Source organism: Pteropus medius, unplaced genomic scaffold (assembly GCF_902729225.1).
Source record: "Pteropus medius unplaced genomic scaffold, Ma_sr-lr_union100, whole genome shotgun sequence".
Taxonomy (NCBI): domain Eukaryota; kingdom Metazoa; phylum Chordata; class Mammalia; order Chiroptera; family Pteropodidae; genus Pteropus; species Pteropus medius.
In genome coordinates this window covers 272686-291695 of record NW_024349799.1, presented here as the reverse complement: position 1 = coordinate 291695, position 19010 = coordinate 272686, and the positions used below count along the sequence as shown (strand labels likewise).

Below are 19010 nucleotides of genomic sequence, written 5' to 3'. Positions count from 1 at the left end.
TACTTGAGAAGTCAGATGTTAATCAGATATTGCTTGATGAACATGGACTCAGAGGACAGAGAGAGATAATCTTGAGAAAGAGTTTATATTCAGGCCATGATTTGACCTAGTAGAGCATCTCTGGTCCATAACAGAGAACTACTCTCATGACAGAAAGTCTTCTGCATATCTGCCTCTCAGATATAGCACTTGTGTCCCAAAAGGGAAACTAGACTGACTCCATGTTGCTAATATGTTAATTCTTCTATTAACATATTATTTGTTCAAACTGGACATAATTGTCTAGGCTGTTACTTTAGACATGCTATTGAAAGCTCCCTGCTCACTTAGATTTAGAGTTATTGCTTAGAGTTATTACTTATCCTCAAGGTAAGTAATCTTGTGCTCAGAATACTGATCTTAGATATCATTCTCAAAAGTTAACTACTACCAAACTGGTAATATGTTACTAATACAAAAGTATTGTACTTATAATTTGGGATTAAACTTCCCTGATTTACTGGTTTAAGATTCTATTTTTAGATAGTACTTATGATTTCCATTTGAGTTGGTTGAAATTCACAGAATAAAAAAGGACTTAGATAAGAACAATAGAGGGAAAAATAAAAAGTGAATTATAGTCTTTGGCCATGCTACCCTGGACATGCCCAATCCTGTCTGATCTCAGAAGCTAAGCAGGGTCGGGCCTAGTTAGCACTTGGACGGGAGACCACCTAGGAAGACCAGGTGCTATAGGCATAAAAAATAAAAAAATAAGGGATTGTAAGCTGACAAGGTCCTTGCAATCTGTGAGGTCAACCAAGGGTCGCCTCGCCTAAAAAAAAAAAAGTGAATTATAACTGTAACACATATCAGATCTGATTTATAAAAATGTATAGAAGAGGTATGTTTGACAAATAAAAATTTGAAGATTAGAATGCATTTTCTTATAAAAATCAGATTGTAAATAGTGACTGGGTGCCCAGCCAGCCCAGATAACTGTAATGAGTCTGAAAAAGCTGCCACCATGTGGGACTCTCCTTTCCTGTAAGACAAGAGGCTTATCTAGCTACAAGACACTAATAATGACTCTGTAGCCCAAGCCAGAAGCACTAATGTGGCAAAGAGGGTAGTAAGGATGAAGATCCTGGGGACATAAGGACTATGGTGCTCCATGCCCACCCCCCCACAAGCATTACTTCTGAGGCCTAGTCAGACTTGTTATTTTCTTCCAAGGGATTAGCTTGCCTGCTTCCATTTTCTTTGCCACTATCTATTAGTTATGACTGGTGTTTCTTTCCTTCCTGAACATTATGTCATATAGAACATAATATAGTAAGTCTTTGACTTACATCTATGTCAGAAAAAAACAGACTCAATCTCTCCAGGATATTTCATTATAGAAATAATAAAGTGAGAAAATGGGCTAGGAGGCTAGAAATTATAGCACGTAAGCTAAAGGAAATATGAACAATTTATGGAGTACCTTAACTTCCTTTCATACCACCCTGCTCCTGCACTCCAGAACATATTTTAGGTTGGTCAGGGCTGCCACATTGCACAACTCCAGAGCTGGCCATTCATTTGGTAATTTACAGTCTAATGCAGCAATACGTGGCATTTCTGTGGTTGATTATGAGGTAAAGTGAGAAAGCCAGATGGTATGGGAGTTAGAACCAATGCAAGGGAACAAGTCATAGGGAAAAGAAGGAAATGAAGGGCACGGGGATAGGGACAGGCAGCTGGGTAGCTGTTCCCTAGGGTCCTTTTAAATGTCAGAGACTTCATATTTATTTTTCTCTAATATATGTCGGAGTTAATGAGTGCAAAATTATCACATTAATTTATTCTAAATAATCTCTGAATGGCTTTTGTTGTTAAGAAAAGAAAAACTTGAGATATCCTTTGTAAATATAAGTGAAAGGTTTAGAAATACAGAATGGAATTATTGATACCCAAGCAAAATTTAATGTTCACTTTGTTCTGATTCTCCAGGATTTATTTCTCATTCCTTCTCTCTCATGGAGTTGAAGTTCATTTATCATCACGTACTCCCTGATCTATCGGGAAAGGTCTTGGTTGACGTTGGCTCCAGGCTTGGCACAGTCCTTTATGGGGTAAAGTCCAGCTTGTGGACATTTTCATCATTTGGAAAATACTTTCTTCTGCTAACAACAGTTTTGCCTGCCACCATCCAAGGTGACAGTTTGGCTTTATTTATTAGAATAACAATATTAAGGTTAAAATAGTATGTTGAATTTGGAATTTAAAAGCCAGCTCTCTGATTTCCTTTATTATCTCTGTAACACAGATGAAGGAATATCAACAAAACAGATGCAGGGAACCCTCTTTGCTCTTTTGTCAGTCAGTACTGCCCTTCAAACTCTGTACTGTACTGAAATAGTGACAAATTTACTTGACCTAGGAAATTGAGCATGGCCATAAGCAAGTCACTTAACACCTCAGGGCCCCAAGTTCCTCCCCTGTAAGTGAGTAAACTAAATGATATCCAAGGATACATCTTGCTCCAATTTTCTGTGATCCAAACTTTGAATATAGACATTTGTTTCTGAAATATCACTTCAATGTGGCTTTTTTTTTTTTTTAATTTAAATCATGAGTGTTTTTAATGTTCTTAAATAGTTTTATCAAAAAACTGAAATGTGGTTTCTGGTTGTCATTAGCAGACTTGTTGAAACATGTGGCCAACAGCAGGAGAAGCTCATGCCAGAAACAGGCACTATCAGTTCCTAGCATCATTGCCTGCTCTAAACAGAAACAGTTAACTCTTTAATACTTCATTTATTTTTCAGTGTTAAAGACTTTTCTTCTGTAATTAGGAAAAATGGTCATAATAGAAAATATAGTTTATCAGGTGGTTTTGATTTAGAGAACATTAGAAATTATGATCATTGATCATATTCTTTTTTTTTTTTTGATTTGTTAGAAGAGAATGTAACTGAAATAATTGTGGCTACACAGGTATGTAGCAGTGTTAATAAATTTAAACATATTATCCTTTTTTGTTCACTGGTCTAGTAAACGAAAAATTTTTGAATACATACATATGCTCTGTCAAATATATTCTAAAACTCCTTGACGAGCAATAAATATAATTTGGTTTATACACAGGTTTTAGTTGATGTAAAATGATGTTCAGAATATGATTTGATCTTTCCTTCCAAAATAGATACATAACAATATATAAACAATTCTTTATTATCCTTGCTAACTAATTGGTCGATTATCTTTGGCAGATTGCCAGACGCCAGGCTGACTTCCCTAAGCCAAACAGGACACACTTCCAGCTACCTTCCTCTAGTGTCAGATTATGCATGATTTTCGATTATATTCACCACAGGTTTACTCCTTTCTTGCCTTTCTCCTATTTTAACTTCCCAAGAAATTACAGAAATAGGGTATTAAACAGAATCTATATGTGATCACTTTTCTCATTTCCACCTTTGTTGAATGCACAGTTTTATCAGGAAAAGTAAGAAATCAGTCTTTTAAAATATAATTACTTTTAAATAATAGAAATTTATAAACTACAATTATTGTTAGAAAATAAATGAATAAATAACTGAGAAAAAATAAAGTACAATCAAGATTTTCATCAGTAAGAGTTTAAGTTCTTAAAGTTATGTTTTACATAAACTACAAGATGTTATTTATCTTTTACTTTTTACTTTATTGAATTGTTTTTAAAAATTCGACTTTTTAAATTTCAAGTAGAATTAAACCCACAATTAAAAGTTAGTTCATTTGTATATTAATGTATTTTCATATTTTAGGGTTATCTTTACAGTTCAGCATTACAACTATATGGAGTAGAATTGAATGGAGATTTTTGCCAGTTGCAGGAAATGATCATTAAAAAATACCAGTTCACTGACAGAATAAAGGTACCCTTTTAAATATATATTTCATTATCCACTGTATAACATAATTTAGTGAAATTTCTTCTGCATTGGAGTTGGAAAATCTTTTTGAATCTATTCTTGGTTGCTGCTGTGTAGAAACAGATTGAGTTGACTTAATATATAAAACATTAATAAAAGTCAATTATTATCATTATATTCCACTCACATATTTCTCTTTCTCCCCAATTTATTAGAAAGTAGATTTACATACCTATTTCCTATCTAAATTACATGTTTAGAAAGTTTGAAATGATTAACTGACTATTTTTTGTGTGTTCAGGAACATGTCAAAGCTGTGCATCAGAGACTCCAGGCCAACTTATTTTTATTACTTAAAAAAGAAAAAATCATTTTAAAAGTCAGACCCCACAACGTTCTAAATGCTATATATTTGTAAGACCGCACATCTTTATTTGGAAAGAAATAAATGGTACAAAGTAAACTTTTTCTCCTTGTTTTAACAAAAAATTGTTTGCTCTTGAGCAAATAAATGTTTCTTCTTGTTATCTTGCCTGTAGTCTATAAAACTTGTTGATTGCAGTCCAAGTTAAGGCTTTGAGGTATATAGCTTTTAAATAAATAGTTTTATTTGCTTCTTTTGAATGATGATATATTCCAGTGAATTTTAGATGAATAGTAGGACAAGGTCAATTAACATATTGTATTAACATTTTATAATTTATAAACTACTTTTATAATTTTTATATGGTCCCATTTGATTTGTGATATTCTGTTTTATTTATGAGAACACTGACTACTTGATGATGGAGCCGGAATTTGATGACTCTTATAACTAGTAATATAGTTATACAGTAGTCTCCCTTATCTGCCAGAGATACGTTCCAAGACCCCCAGTACATGCCTGAAATTGTGGATTACATCGAACCCTATATATATTATGTTTTTTCCTATACATACCTATGATAAAGTTTAACTTATAAACTAGGCACAATAAGAGATTAACAACAATAACTAATAATAAAATAGAACAGTTATAATATACTATACTAAAAGTTATGTGAATGTGGTCTGTCTCTCTCTCCCTCTCTCTGGTAATTTTAATTTTTTCACTCCAGTCCTATTCCTGAATCTGTGTGCCATCCCTTACCTGCAGTAAATGGCTTGGTGTCACTCGCTTCAGAGGATCCCTTGCTAAAGTCTTCGTATAGGCTCAATGCTTTTTTTGGCGCAACATGTTGCTGCCAGTGGGCACAAGTTTCTGCTCCTGTTTTCCACCCACAAATTTAATACCTTTTCCTTTTCAACTTAGCACTTGTCACGCACTGTGGCCATAACTTTTGCAGTTTAAGATATGACAGCAAAACTAGAGTGAATTTCTTTTTCATTCTTTACAATTTCATAAAAGATTCGTTCTTACCTTAGATCTTAGCAACCTCAGCATGTGTTTTTTTTTCCTTTCCTTATTAAGTCTAGAACTTTCACCTTTTCATTTAAAGGAAGTATTTTATGGCTTCTCTTTGGCATATCCAAATTGCCAGCATCGCTACTCTTGTGCTTTGGGGCCATTACTAAATCAAATAAGGGTTACTTGAACACAAGCACTGCGGTACCTCAGTAGTCTGATAACCAAGATGGCTACCAAGTGACCAATGTGTGGAGAGTGCATACAGTATAAATATGCTGGACAAAGAGATGATTCACATCCAGGCAGGATGGAGCAGGACAGTGTGAGATTTCATCATGCTACTCAGAATGGTGTGCAATTTAAAACTTATTATGAACTATTTATTTCAGAGATTTTCCATTTAATATATTCAGACCATGGTAAGTGAAACCTCAGAAAACAAAACCACGGATGGGGGCGACTACTGTGGTGGAAAAAGCTCTGAACTGGGAGTTAAAACAGTATAATTATGACTATATAAATAATTCTATCTAAAACAAATTTTCACAAGTTTATGGTTTTTATTAGATATTAATTATCTCCCATAGGTAGGAATATTAAATATACTGTTTTCTCCCATTCTAAGAAGGCTCAACTTCTCATACTGCCTCACAACATCATTGGTCCAATAGATATTTCTTCAGTGTTTGTATGATATGGTATCTTTGTTCTCTTAAATGAACTCATTCTTCTTTAGGTACTTCATGCGGACATCTGTACTCAAGGTTCACTTCTGCAAAATGCTGATGTTGTTATAATGAATAATGTCTTCGAATATTTTCTTGATGAGGCAGTACAGGCCAGGTATGTTATTTATTCAGGCAAGAAGTCTGTTGTTAAAATATATTCAGCAAAATATGAAAAGGAATTAGTAAAGTAGAAATGTTTTCATATTTAACTTTTTAAAAATGACCTCAACTGCAAGGAAATTATATTAAAAAGGAAATATGTTCCGTATAAAACAAAAATAAAACTGTCTAACTGTGTAAAATATTACATATAATTTTAGGTGAATATAAAATGATACCATGACCCAAGCATTTACTTAGCAATCAGGGATGAAATAAAGTAGTTCCTAGTGGGCCTTTATACTTATTCTTTTCTGCCTCCGTTTTCTTTTCTTTGAAAAAAAAAAAAGTCATATGCTATGCTATCACAAAGTGATGGGAATTAACTAATGCCTATAAATGAATATAAAACAAGATATAAGAATATTAACCAAAATAGTGGTTAATTATCACACTTTAAAAATATTAAGAGGTAATAAATTGTAGATTCCTGGAGTTTATTCCACTATTCAAGTAATGGAAAAGTTCTCAAATCTATACTTACTTTTCTTACTTCTCTGCCACAATTTAATGCTTTATGACCTGTATACGGACCTATAGGTTCCTCTAATTAGAAAATTCTTATAGTCTATAGTCTGAGATGCCGATTTTCTGGCTATTTAGGCTTATTGACTTCTTATTTATCATAAAGTCATATGTACACTTTAGATGCATATAATTACAAACCATAAACAGTTAATAGTGAGTGGAATCCTGATTGGCTAAATTTCTTTATCCTGCCACCCATTCCCCTTTTACATTTTCCCCACGACCACCACTCCTCCTCCTCCCCTCTCTCCCTCCCCTTTCCTTTCCTTTCGCTCCTTTCGCTCGCGCGCCCACACATACCCATTCTGTTAGGTTAAGGTCACTATGGAATTAACAATTTAAATAGTTTAAAAAGAAACTAGTTCAACCAAAAGCTAATCATATAACCAAAGCTCAGCCAAAAGGTAAGGACAAGTGGAATGATACTAATATAGGAGTTAGTATATGGGAAAACAGAAATATATCATAATAGAAAATGTGTACTCAGGAAAGGCTCAGGCTTCAGCTATAAGTTAGATCTCATTACAGGGTAACACCCAGATTGTAGACTAATTGTTAGCTTAAAAGGTGCCTCAATGTATTTTTTCGGTAGTGAAACAAATATAACTATTACAATGACAGCTTACCAGAAACTGCAAGTGCTATTTTGAGAGCCACGCTTAACCATGCCAATACATTTGGCATTCGTATTAATTTGTAAAATGTGTCATTTTTAAGGAACCACATCAAAACAACAAACAACTCTAGCCCAAACACAGTGACATTTATTATCAAACATTTCTATGTGATTTTAGATCTAGCCCGAGAAAAAGAACATTTGTATCATTTTGCCTAATGAATTCCAGAATGTACTGAACTTATTAACCATTGCTATAACTAAAATAAGTACAGATGACACTGTTGCCCATCTGCCCCACTACAGGGGATGCATATCCCTGCTTTGCTTAGCTATTGCTCCCTAGGAGTGGGGTATACTCTCAAGACTCAGCGTAGAAATCCAGTTCATGGAACCAATTTTAATACACTTCATAAAGAATTTAAGGGACTTTGACTGCCGATCCAGCTTTGACTTCTGTATCAGTTCTAAAATTGAGTTTTGGCCTAATTCGCAATACCTTGTAGTAACCCGAATCACCATCTTGTTAAATCTCTTCAATACTGTAACTTTACAATTTTACCAACACCCCTTCAGAAGCTGAAGAATTTACCAATTTCTAGTAAGCTGCTGCAGTCCTATTTCCTGCAGGCAAACATTTTTGCCCATCTGGATTTCTAGACACCACCTGTGCTGCATTTTCTTTTGTCATCTTCATTCTTAAAGAATTTTCAGTGTCTGGTAAAACCTAACATATAAAGTTTCTAATATGTTTTAGAGCCTGGGAATATATCAGCCATAATGTAAGGAAACAAGGATCATTATTAGTGACAGTACCAAGTCTTGAAGAGTCTCTCTCAGGTCTTCAGGTACGTTAAGCTTATTTCCCATATTTTTATTGTCAAAACTTTTCTCCTGCTTTTTTTCTGGTAGCTGTTAAATATTCCAGAAATATTCTGTCTGAATATAGTGACAGATGATAGAAAGAATAGCAAGATCTTAATGGCTTAAGAACTGCTTTGTGTTTTGTTAATTGGCCTCAGGAGATCTGAAATTGTAATTCTTGATACATATTCCTTTGTTTCTCCACCCAGTTTTTCCAACTGTGGGGTTACAGTTTTAGGTTAACAAATGCTTTTAAATGTAAGAAGCTTTGAAAACCCACATCATAACTTTTTCCCATAGGACAAAAGAAACAGAATTGTTCAAAGTTCCAGAATCAAATAAGTAGACTGGAAGCCCACATGCAGAGTTTGGAACCTAACACAAACCACATCTTTGTTCTAGGTCAGTTTAGAACCTAACACAAACCACATCTTTGTTCCTTAGATTCTCCACATAAAATTTAATAATAAAGTTCAACCCAATAAATGACTCTTATATAAAGGTTAGTTAGTATTTATAAAGCTCTTTGAGATACAGATGAAAGATACTGTTATATTTCTTAATAATTATCATTTTAGTAGTGCTTTCCTTATATATAAGCACTGCCAAATTTGTTATCTATTTCTTCCTTTAAAAAAACTAAACAATTATCAATAATACCTTCTTTAAAAAAATGTCAGTCATCTAAATTACAAAAGTAATTTGTTTGCCATAAAAAGGGAAATAATCCAGAAATGCATAAAGGAGTTAGTCTTCCCAGTTGCCCCCACACACACTTAATTCTTTCCTGTGAGATTGCCACCCCATGAGTAGTATGATCCTACCATACTTTTCCATACTCATAAATACATTTCTTTTAAAATATGTGGTCTCTGTGATTGGATAAAAAAGATATATTACATATATGTAATGGAGTATTACTGGGCCCTAAAAAATGAACTCTTACCATGTATGGACATAGAGTATATTATGCTGCATGAAATAAGTCAGAGAAAGACAAATACCATATGATCTCACTTATATGTGTAATCTAAAAAACAAAAGAAATAAAGAAAGAAAACAGAAACAGACTTAGATAACAGAGAACAAACTGATAGTTGCCAGACTGGAGCAGGATTGGGGGGCTGTATGAAAAAGGTGAAGGAATGAAGAAGTACAAATTAGTAGTTACAAAATAGTCACGGGGATTTAAAGTACAGCATAAGGAATATAGTCACTAATATTGTAATAACTACATAGAGTGCCAGGTGGGCACTAAACTAATCAGGAGGATCACTTTGTAAATTATTTAAATGTCTAACCACTATGCTGTACACCTGAAACTAATATAAAGTAATATTGAATGTCAACTCTAATTTAAAAATAAATAAAATTTTTAACTGTGGTCTCCGATTTATAATTTCTATATATTGAAATAATTCAGTGATTTTTTAGAGATTTATTGATTTATTGACTTTTTAATATATACATATATTTTTTAATTTTAAAAAGTTAGACATTTATACAATCCATGAAGTGATCCTCCTGATTACTCTATCACTCATTTGGTGCTATATACAATCCTTACAATAATATTGACTATATACCCTATGCTATCCTCTGAATCCCCATGACTGTTTTCTAACTACTAATTTGTACTTCTTTATCCCTTCCTCTTTTTCACACAGCCCCCCCAAATCCCTCCTATCCAGCAGCCATCAGTTTGTTCTCTGTATCTGTGAGTCTGTTTTAGTTTGTTCGTTTCTTTTGTTCCTTAGATTCTGCATATAAGTGAAATCATATGGTATTTCTCTTTCTCTGTCTGACTTATTTCACTCAGCATAATAACCTCTAGGTTCATCCATATCATTGCAAATGGTAGGATTTTATTTTTTTAATAGCTGAGTAGTATTCCATTTTATATTATGTACCATAATTTCTATATCCAGTTGTCTATTTATGGGCACTTAGATTGCTTCCATATCTCGGCTATTGTGAAGAGTGCTGCCGTGAACATAGGGGTGCACAGATCTTTACGAACTACAGTTTTGTTTTTCTTTGGATAAATACCCAGAAGTGCAACTGCTGGGTTAAAAGGTAGTTCTATTTTTAAGTTTTTGAGGAACCTCTAACCTATTTTCCAGAGTGGCTGTACCAATTTGCAATCCTACCAATAGTATACGGAGGTTCCCTTTTCTCCACATCCTCGCCAACATTTGTTGTTTTTTGATTTATTGATGATAGCCAATCTGACAAGTGTGAGACAATATCTTATTATGGTTTTAATTTGCATTTCTCTGATGATTAATGACCATGAGCATATTTTCATATGTCTATTGACCATCTGTATGTCCTCTTTGGAGAAATACCTATTCAGGTCTTCTGCACATTTTTTAATTGGATTGTTTGTTTTTGTTGTTGTCGTTGAGTTATATGAGTTCTTTATCAATTTTGGTTATTAACCCCTTGTCAGATGTATCGTAGGCAACTATCTTCTCATTCAGTAGGTTGTCTTTTTGTTTTGTTGATGGTTTCCTTTGTCGTGCAAAAACTTTTTAGTTTGATGTAGTTCCATTGTTTATTTATTCTTTTGTTTCCCTTGTCCAAGGAGATATATCAGGAAAAAAAAATTGCTAATAGCAATATCAGAAAGTTTCCTGCCTGTGTATTCTTCTAGAAGTTTTATGGTTTGAGGTCTTACATATAAGTCTTTAATCCATTTTTAGTTTATTCTTATATATGGTTTAAGAAGGTGGTCCAATTTCATTTTTTTGAATGTATCTGTTCAGTTTTCCCAATACCATTTTGTGAAGAGACCGTCTTTACCCCATTGTATATTCTTGCCTCCTTTGTCATAGAGTAAATGGCCACGTAGGCATGGATTAATTTCTGTGCTCTCTATTCTGTTCCACTAATCTGTGCATTTGTGTTTATGCCAGTACCATGCAATTTTGATTACTATAGCTTTGTAGTATAACTCTACTATATTAGTACAGTGATACTTTTAGCTTTGTTCTTCTTTCTCAAGATTGCCATGGCTATTCAGGATCTCTTATGGTTCCTTATGAGGTTTTGGATTATTTGTTCTAGTTCTCTGAAAAATGCCATTGGTGTTTTGATAGGGATTGCATTCAATCTATAGATTGCTTTGGGTGGTATGACCATTTTAATGATGTTGATTCTTCCTACCCATAAGCATAGAATATGCTTCCATTTATTTGTATCTTCTTCATTTTCTCTTTTCAATGACTTGTCGTTTTCTGAGAACAGGTCTTTTACTTCTTTGGTTAATTTGATTCCTAGGTGTTTTATTGTTTTTGATATAGTTGTAAATGGAATTGTTTTCTTAATTTCTCTTTCTGAAAGTTCATCATTGGTATATAAAATGCAACCAACTTTTGAATATTAATTTTGTATCCTGTTACTTTACTGAATTCATTGATCAGTTCTAACAGTTTTTTGGTGGAATCTTTAGAGTTCTCTATAAAGAGTATCATGTCATCTCCAAATAATGACAGTTTTAATTCTTCATTTTCAAGTTAGTTGCCTTTTATTTCTCTTTCTTGTCTGATTGCTATAGCTAGGACTTTTAATACTATGTTGAATAGAAGTGGTGAAAGTGGGCATCCTTGTCTTGTCTCTGATTGTAAGTAAAACACTTTAGCTTTTCCCCATTGAGTATAATGTTAGCTATAAGTTTGTCATATGTGGTCTTTATTACGCTGAGGTATATTCCTTCTAGTTCCACTTTGCTGAGAGTTTTTATCATAAATAGATGCTGGATTTTGTTGAATTTTTTTTTTGCATCTATTGATATGATCATATGATTTTTATCTTTCAATTTGTTAACGTGGTGTATCACATTAATTGATTTGCAGATATTAAACCAAACTTGCATCCCAGGAATAAATCCAACTTGATCATGGTATATGATATTTTTTAATATATTACTGAATTCAGTTTGCTAATATTTTGTTGAGGATTTTTGCATCGTTTGGAGATGTTGGCCTATAGTTTTCTTTTTCTGTACTGTCTTTGTCTGGTTTCGGAATCAGGGTAATGGTAGATTCATAATAAGAGTTAGTAAGCCTTCCCTCCTCTTGAATTTTTTGGAATAGTTTGAGAAGAATAGGTATTAATTCTTTTTTGAATATTTAGTAAAATTCACTTGTGAAGCCATCCAGTCCAGGACTTTTGTTTTTTGGAAGTTTTTGGATTACTGATTTGATTTCATTGATGATAATCGTTCGGTTCAGATTTTCTCTTTCTTCTTGACTCAGTCTTGGGAGATTGTATGTTTCTAGGGATGTATCCATTTCTTCTAGATTATCAGTTTGTTAGCATATATTTGCTCGTAGTTCCTTATAATCCTTTGTATTTCTGTGGAGTCTATAGTTACTTCTCTTTCATTTCTGATTTTATTTATTTGGGTCCTCTTTTTTTTTTTTCGAATGAGTCTGGTTAGAGGTTTATCAATCTTGTTTATCCTTTCAAGGAACCATCTCTTGGTTTCATTGATCTTTTGTATTTTTCTAGACTCATTTATTTCTACTCTGATCTTTATTATTTCCTTCTTCCTACTTGGATCCCTACTTGGGGTTTTGTTTGCTGTTCTTTTTCTGGTTCAAGTATAAGGTCAGACTGTTTGAGATTTTTTCTCGTTTCTTAGGTAGGCCTGTATTGCTATGAATTTTCCTCTTAGGACTGCTTTTGCTATGTTCCATAGATTTTGAGTCGTTGTGTTTTCATTTTCATTTGTTTCTAGGTATCTTTTGATTTCTTCCTTGATCTCATTAACTCATTCATTGTTTGTGTATTTTCTAGGTTTTTTCTTGTTAGTTGATTTCTACTTTCATATCACTGTGGTCGAAGAAGACACTTGATAGGAGTTCAATCTTAAATTTATTGAGTCTTGTTTTGTGGCCTAATATGTGGTCTATCCTTGAAAATGTTCCATGTGCACTTGAGAAGAATGTATATTCTGCTGCTTTGGGGTGAAACACTGAAAATATCAATTACATCCATCTGGTTTAGTATGTCATTTAAGGCTGCTATATCTTTATTGATTTTCTGTCTGGAAGATCTGTCCATTAGTATTCATGGGGTGTTAAAGTCTCCTACTATGAAAATATTACTGTCAGTCTCTCCCTTTATATTGGTCAATAATTGCTTTGTATATATGGGTGCTCCTATGTTAGGTGCATATATCTTTTCTAGGATTATGTTCTTTTGTTATATTGATCCTTTTTTCACTATGTAATGCCCTGCTTTGTCTCTTATTCTAGCTTTTGTTTTAAAATCTATTTTGTCTGATATAAGTATTGCTACCCTAGGTTGTTTTTTATTTCCATTTGCATGAAATATCTTTTTCCATCTCTTTACTTTCAGTCTGTATGTGTCATTTGATCTGAGGTGGATCTCTTGTAGACAACATGTGTATGAATCTTGTTTTCTTAATCATTCAGCTATCCTTTGTCTTTTGATTGGAGCATTTAACCCATTTACATTTAAAGTGATTATTGATAGGTGCATAGTTATTGCCATTTTATTATTTGTATGTATGGGGTTTTTTCTGCCTTCTTTTTACAGAAGTCCCCTTAACATTTCTTGTAATTCTGGCTTGTTGGTGATGAATTCTTTTAGTTTTTTCCTGTCTGGGAAGCTCTTTAGCTCACCTTCAATTTTAATTGATAGCCTTGTTCGGTAGAGTAGTCTCAGTTGTAGGTTCTTATTTTTCATGACTTGGAATATTTCATGCCAATCCCTTCTGGCCTGCAAAGTTTCTTTGAAAAGTCAGTTGACATTCTTATGGGAGTACCCTTGTAAGTAACTGGCTGCCTTTCTCTTGTTGCTTTTAGGATTTTCTCCAACCTTTGGCATTTTACTGATGATGCGTCTTCATGTGGGTCTGTTTGGGTTCCTCTTGTTTGAACTCTTTTCACTTCCTGGACTTGTATGTCTGTTTCCTTTGCCAGGTTAGGGAAATTTTCTGTCATTATTTCTTCAAATAGGTTCTCAATTCCTTGCTTTCTCTCTTCTTCTGGTACCCTTAGGATGTAGATGTTGGTATGTTCACTGTTGTCTCAGGTCTTTTAAACTTAACTCATTTTTTTTTATTCTTTTTGCTATTCTAATTGGGTGTTTTCTGCTACCTTGTCTTCCAACTTGCTGATTCGGTCCTCCACTTCATCTAATCTACTGTTAATTCCTTCTAGTGTATTCTTCATTTCAGTTATTGTATCTTCATTTCTCACTATTCTTCTTTATGGTTTCTCTCTCCTTTTTTATACTTACTATCTCTCCATTGAAGTCCTCACTGAAATCATATATTCTCCCCTGAAGTTCACTGAGCATCCTTATAACCAATGTTCTGAACTCTGTTTCTGGGAGGTTTCTTGCCTTCATTTCATTTAGTTTTTTTCTGGAATTTTTTCCTGTTGTTTCATTTATGGCATATTTCTTTGGTTTTTTTTTTTTTTTTTTTTTCATTTTCATTGCCTCTCTGTGTTCGTTCCAATGTATTAGGAAGATTTGTTATGACCCAGGCTTGGCCACGTAGCCTCATGTAGTAGGCATCCTGTGTGGCCCAGTGGCACAGTCTCCCTGATCACCTGCGTCAGGGGTTCTGAGTGTGTTCCTAGTGTAGTTATGTGTGTTCTCCTGTCGCAGCTAAGCCTTAATTGCTGTTAGCATGTCAGTGGATGGAACTGGCTCTTGGCTGACTGGCTGTGAGGACTGGCCACACACACAAAGTATGAGCTGCTACTGGGGGCTGACCCCATGGAGTGGGATTCATCCCAGTGGTCTCCTGTACCTGTTGAGGCCACCCTTTGCATGTGCTGCTTGTGGGGTTAGTCAGGTGATGTTCTGTTGTGGTCTGACACTAGCCTTCAGGTGCGTTGGGTCTGTGGCCCTTTGCGAGGGGCTCCTGTGTAGGCCAAGTTCAGCCTCTGCCTTTGATTGCTCGGGACTACCCAATAAGAGCTACAAAGCAATCTGTGGATGCTTGCTTCCTATGCTGGATCTGCAGGCAAATGTGAAAGAGCACCCTGTGAGGCAAGGTCGGTTTTCCCAAGTACTGGGTCTCGGGCGGCTTAGCAAAAGGACCAGTGCATCTAAAGGCCTGGGGCTGCCTGTCAGCTGCCTATATGACTCTGCAGCTGGAAGAGCCATTGAGTGAGTTGGTATGTGAGTTGGGTGGGCGGAGACCCACGGAGTCACCTGGGTAAAGCCAACGAATTTCACCCGGCCAATGAAGAGTCAGGTTTCATGCCAGTGATGAATCTGCGGCTTCCTATAAAAGCCTCAGATTGCAGCAAAGCCAGCCACTGTTCTTCTCAGGCCCTCAGACCCCCATGATCTGCCCAGAAGATATTGCAATTCAGGCTGGCACCAGTGGCTCGACACCAAAAGTCTCCCTTGAAATGTGTGGGCTGTGTAGTGGCTACGAGAGCTGAGGACTGCTGCCTGCCAATAAATATGCAGCCCGGGAAAGCCATGGGGTGGGGCTGGCTGCCCAGCAACAAGCCTCCTAGGGCAATCTGTGGGCTGGGTGGGGTGGGGCCCCAGGGAGACACCTGGTGGAGTGGGGCGATCTCACCCGGCCAATGCGCTTCAGAATCGTCCTCACTGGGGGAGGGTTCAGTACAAGCAAGATGGCACCCACCTGTAGACTGCCCTGGAGGGGGGCCCGACAAAGGATTAATGGTGGCTTTCCCTCCAGCCTTTACACGGCACCACATATCTCAGTCTTTCCCCATGTCTCTCGTGCCTCCTGATCTGCTGACCCTCCACCAGAGCCCCGAGTGAGTGTCTCCGAGCGAGTGAGTCTATTTGCAGGCCCTTTAATAGGACGTCTGGGTTTTCAGGTGTTTTCCATCTCACCCAGATGAGAGAGTCCTCACTGGTTTTTACTGTCAGGTTTTATGGGACATTCTCTTCCCAGGACTGGAACCTGGGTTGGGCAACGCCTGTGTGGGACAAGGGCCCCTTGATCCTTCAGGGGGGCTTCTATAACCACACACTCCCTCCCGCTGCTCAACCGCCAGATGCGGGTGCAGGATGAACCTGCTTCACGTCTCCACCCCCTCTACCAGATTGATGTGGCTTTTTCTTTATACCCTCAGACATGTGTGTTATGATCAGCTAGACTTCAGGTGATTCTCCAAGTTGTTTGTTTTATAATATGGATATAGTTTTAACATGATCATGGAAGGACGCGAACCCAGCTTTTATCCAGTCCACCATCTTGACAGAATCTAGTGATTTTTTTTTTACCTACCAAAATAACAACTTTTACACTAAATACATAAATTTGTCTAGATAACCATCGGAAATTAATATTTATGAAAGCGTCCCTATACATAAATTCTTGAATAACTTTATTGCTGCCCTGTTCAGTGAAACTTCTTTAACCAGATATATATCCATTGGTGGCTCCAGAATTTCTGTGTCATTATAACTCAGGTTTGCAATGTGAAGGGAAGGGCCTAATGAAGGTTATGGAGAGTGATTAGCCCCATTCATGTAACCCCTTAGTACCGGCACTATGTATATATGAGCAGTTTTTCTGTGTTCTCTGTGTATTCCCATTGTTGTTTTAGTCTTTTATTGTTTAAACCAAATGATAATTATTAAAATATTTACATTAAAACAATTATTCTATTCTGTATTTTCTTTATTCTTTTAAGTTCCAAAATCAGAGAAAATTAAGTCCCTGATTCAACAGACCATTTAGTACAACAAAGAATTGTTCATGTGGCACCATGTAGCACCTAATCCTGCTTATTGTAATAAAAATGTTGTGCTTGACACTTAGTCATGATGTCTTCCAGAGAATAGGATTATTCTGCAGTTTTCATGTTTGTTTATAATCTTTTTTTTCCAGATTAATATACAGTTATCTCCCTGGGTTGAAGAAGTACCACTGAACTATGATGTGTATCCAGAAAAGGATATTGACAGAGAAGCTCTTGAACAAATACATTTATATAAGATTCTCTAGCACTGAAATAATCCTACCCCAGTGTAATGTTTTGTTGAGTATATTACAAAATAAGGAAAAAGAAACATAACCCCAATACCCTAACACATATTTTTTCTCTATATTCCTTTCTAGTCCTTGTACATATGTTTACATATTTATAAATAGTTGCATGTGTATATACAGCTTTGCTTGATTTGTGTGGTAATTTAATTAAAATGTTTATCTGAAAATTTGTGGTTTTCCTATGGTTTCTTTTATTCTGTTAAAAATATAGATATGTCTTTCTTTAGTCACTAACTCTGTATACCAAGTCCAGATATGACCAAAAAAAGAAGTAGTTTCTATCAAAAGAGAGGGTAGAAGGGAAGGTAAGTTACACTGTATACCAATTATTAGATCTCTATTCTGTAAGATTCCTTATACACTTTATCTGAAGAGGCTAGTACAAGAACTAAAATAAAAAATAATTATAGTTGCTAGGGAAAAGCAAAACTAGAAAGATAGGCTCCAAAATATAAATAGAGATTATATCTAGGTGGAGCAATTACTAGTGATTTATTTTCTTTTCTGTATTTTTTTTTTCATTTTTTTATAATGGCTATTTCTTTTGAAGTCAGGAAAAGAAAAAAAGTTTTAAAGAATACAATGATATATTAAAACTTGAACACAACTAGTTCCATTAATCTCATATTTAGTGTTATATTTAAATTACTTTTTAAAATTAAACTAACCCCCATTTTTAAATTGTAGAACGTTTTGGAGACATATCTATTGAAAGGATTTATCTGATATATTTTTTGTCACCACCTGCTTATGAAAAAGAATTTACAGTAGCAGTCAATTCTTTCGAAAGAAGGTATTGGTCAGTAGCTATACAAAATGCTAAGAATAAAAGGTTTAGAACTTTACTGTTGATATTAATAAGTTTTTATATTTAGGATCTGGTAAAATATTGAAAATCAGAATAAATACTAGAATTCTAATAATTTCTTATTTACACAGGCATTACTTATTCCTGCTAACCCATTAAACATTCTTACCATGCTAGTCACCCAAACAGAAGCTAAAGCAGAGTTGGGAAGTCACTAACAACTGGCATCTCAGTAAAAATTGGTGGATGTTGCTAGAGGGCTGTGCAGATTTTCTGAGGTTTAGAAAGATTTCTAGAAAAGGAGAAAAAGCTATTTAAAAATCTTTCTAAATAGTTTATAGCTTTAGTCATGATTATTTTATACATAATTAAATGTATTCATTAATTTATTACAAAACTTATATTTAGGCACCTAAATTTCAAACACAACAAACAATACTAACTAGCAAATAGTGAGACCATTACATAAGATACACATAGTAATCATCCATGAAAAAGATGAGTTAATTAGCAGTATGGCACATAATTGAATATAACAGCTATTGAATTTCACTTAATGCCACACCTATTCTTAAGCAGCTATATTTCCTAAACTCTGAATCCCAGTTGCCCTCGTGTTTATTTGACCGTTCTTCAGAAGCATGACTCTCTAAAGAAAAATATGTGGCTCTGGCCCTTGGTGAATGCCAGAACTCTTCATCTAGAATGCCCTGGACAGGACAGAAGAATTGATAACACTAGCAACACTCGGGACCATAATAGGAGAAATCTATTTGTAAACCTAGTTTCAAATGATTCAGCCTCTCATCTGTAAAATAAAAATAAGTATTCAGCTATCATTAGTGGAATATGGTCAAGAATTAAAAGTGATTTCCATAGATAACGTGATTAAAGTTACAGAAATAATGGGCAGTTGTTTAAATATTGTCACTGTTATGATTTTAGACATGTTGAACTATGGACATTTAGTTGATGGAATGGAAAAAAGTAAAGTCTAAAATATTGGAAAAT

At 34.9% G+C, this 19010-nt stretch overlaps 1 protein-coding gene and 1 pseudogene across 4 annotated transcripts in view; both read left to right on the top strand.

The window, feature by feature from the left end:
- LOC120620762 (uncharacterized) overlaps window positions 1–17358 on the top strand; it is a 33030-nt gene extending 15672 nt beyond the window's left edge. For 3 of the 4 annotated variants that reach the window (XM_039885661.1, XM_039885662.1, XM_039885664.1), the window contains 5 exons: window positions 1975–2096; window positions 3774–3884; window positions 6005–6111; window positions 8057–8147; window positions 17030–17358. In XM_039885661.1, coding sequence (XP_039741595.1) covers window positions 1975–2096; window positions 3774–3884; window positions 6005–6111; window positions 8057–8147; window positions 17030–17146 — 548 coding nt within the window. In that variant the 3' untranslated portion in view covers window positions 17147–17358. The remainder of the gene's footprint in view (window positions 1–1974; window positions 2097–3773; window positions 3885–6004; window positions 6112–8056; window positions 8148–17029) is intronic. The other variant, XM_039885663.1, reaches the window with a different exon arrangement.
- Window positions 620–738, top strand: LOC120621315 (uncharacterized; annotated as a pseudogene).
- Window positions 17359–19010: the final 1652 nt, after the last annotated feature.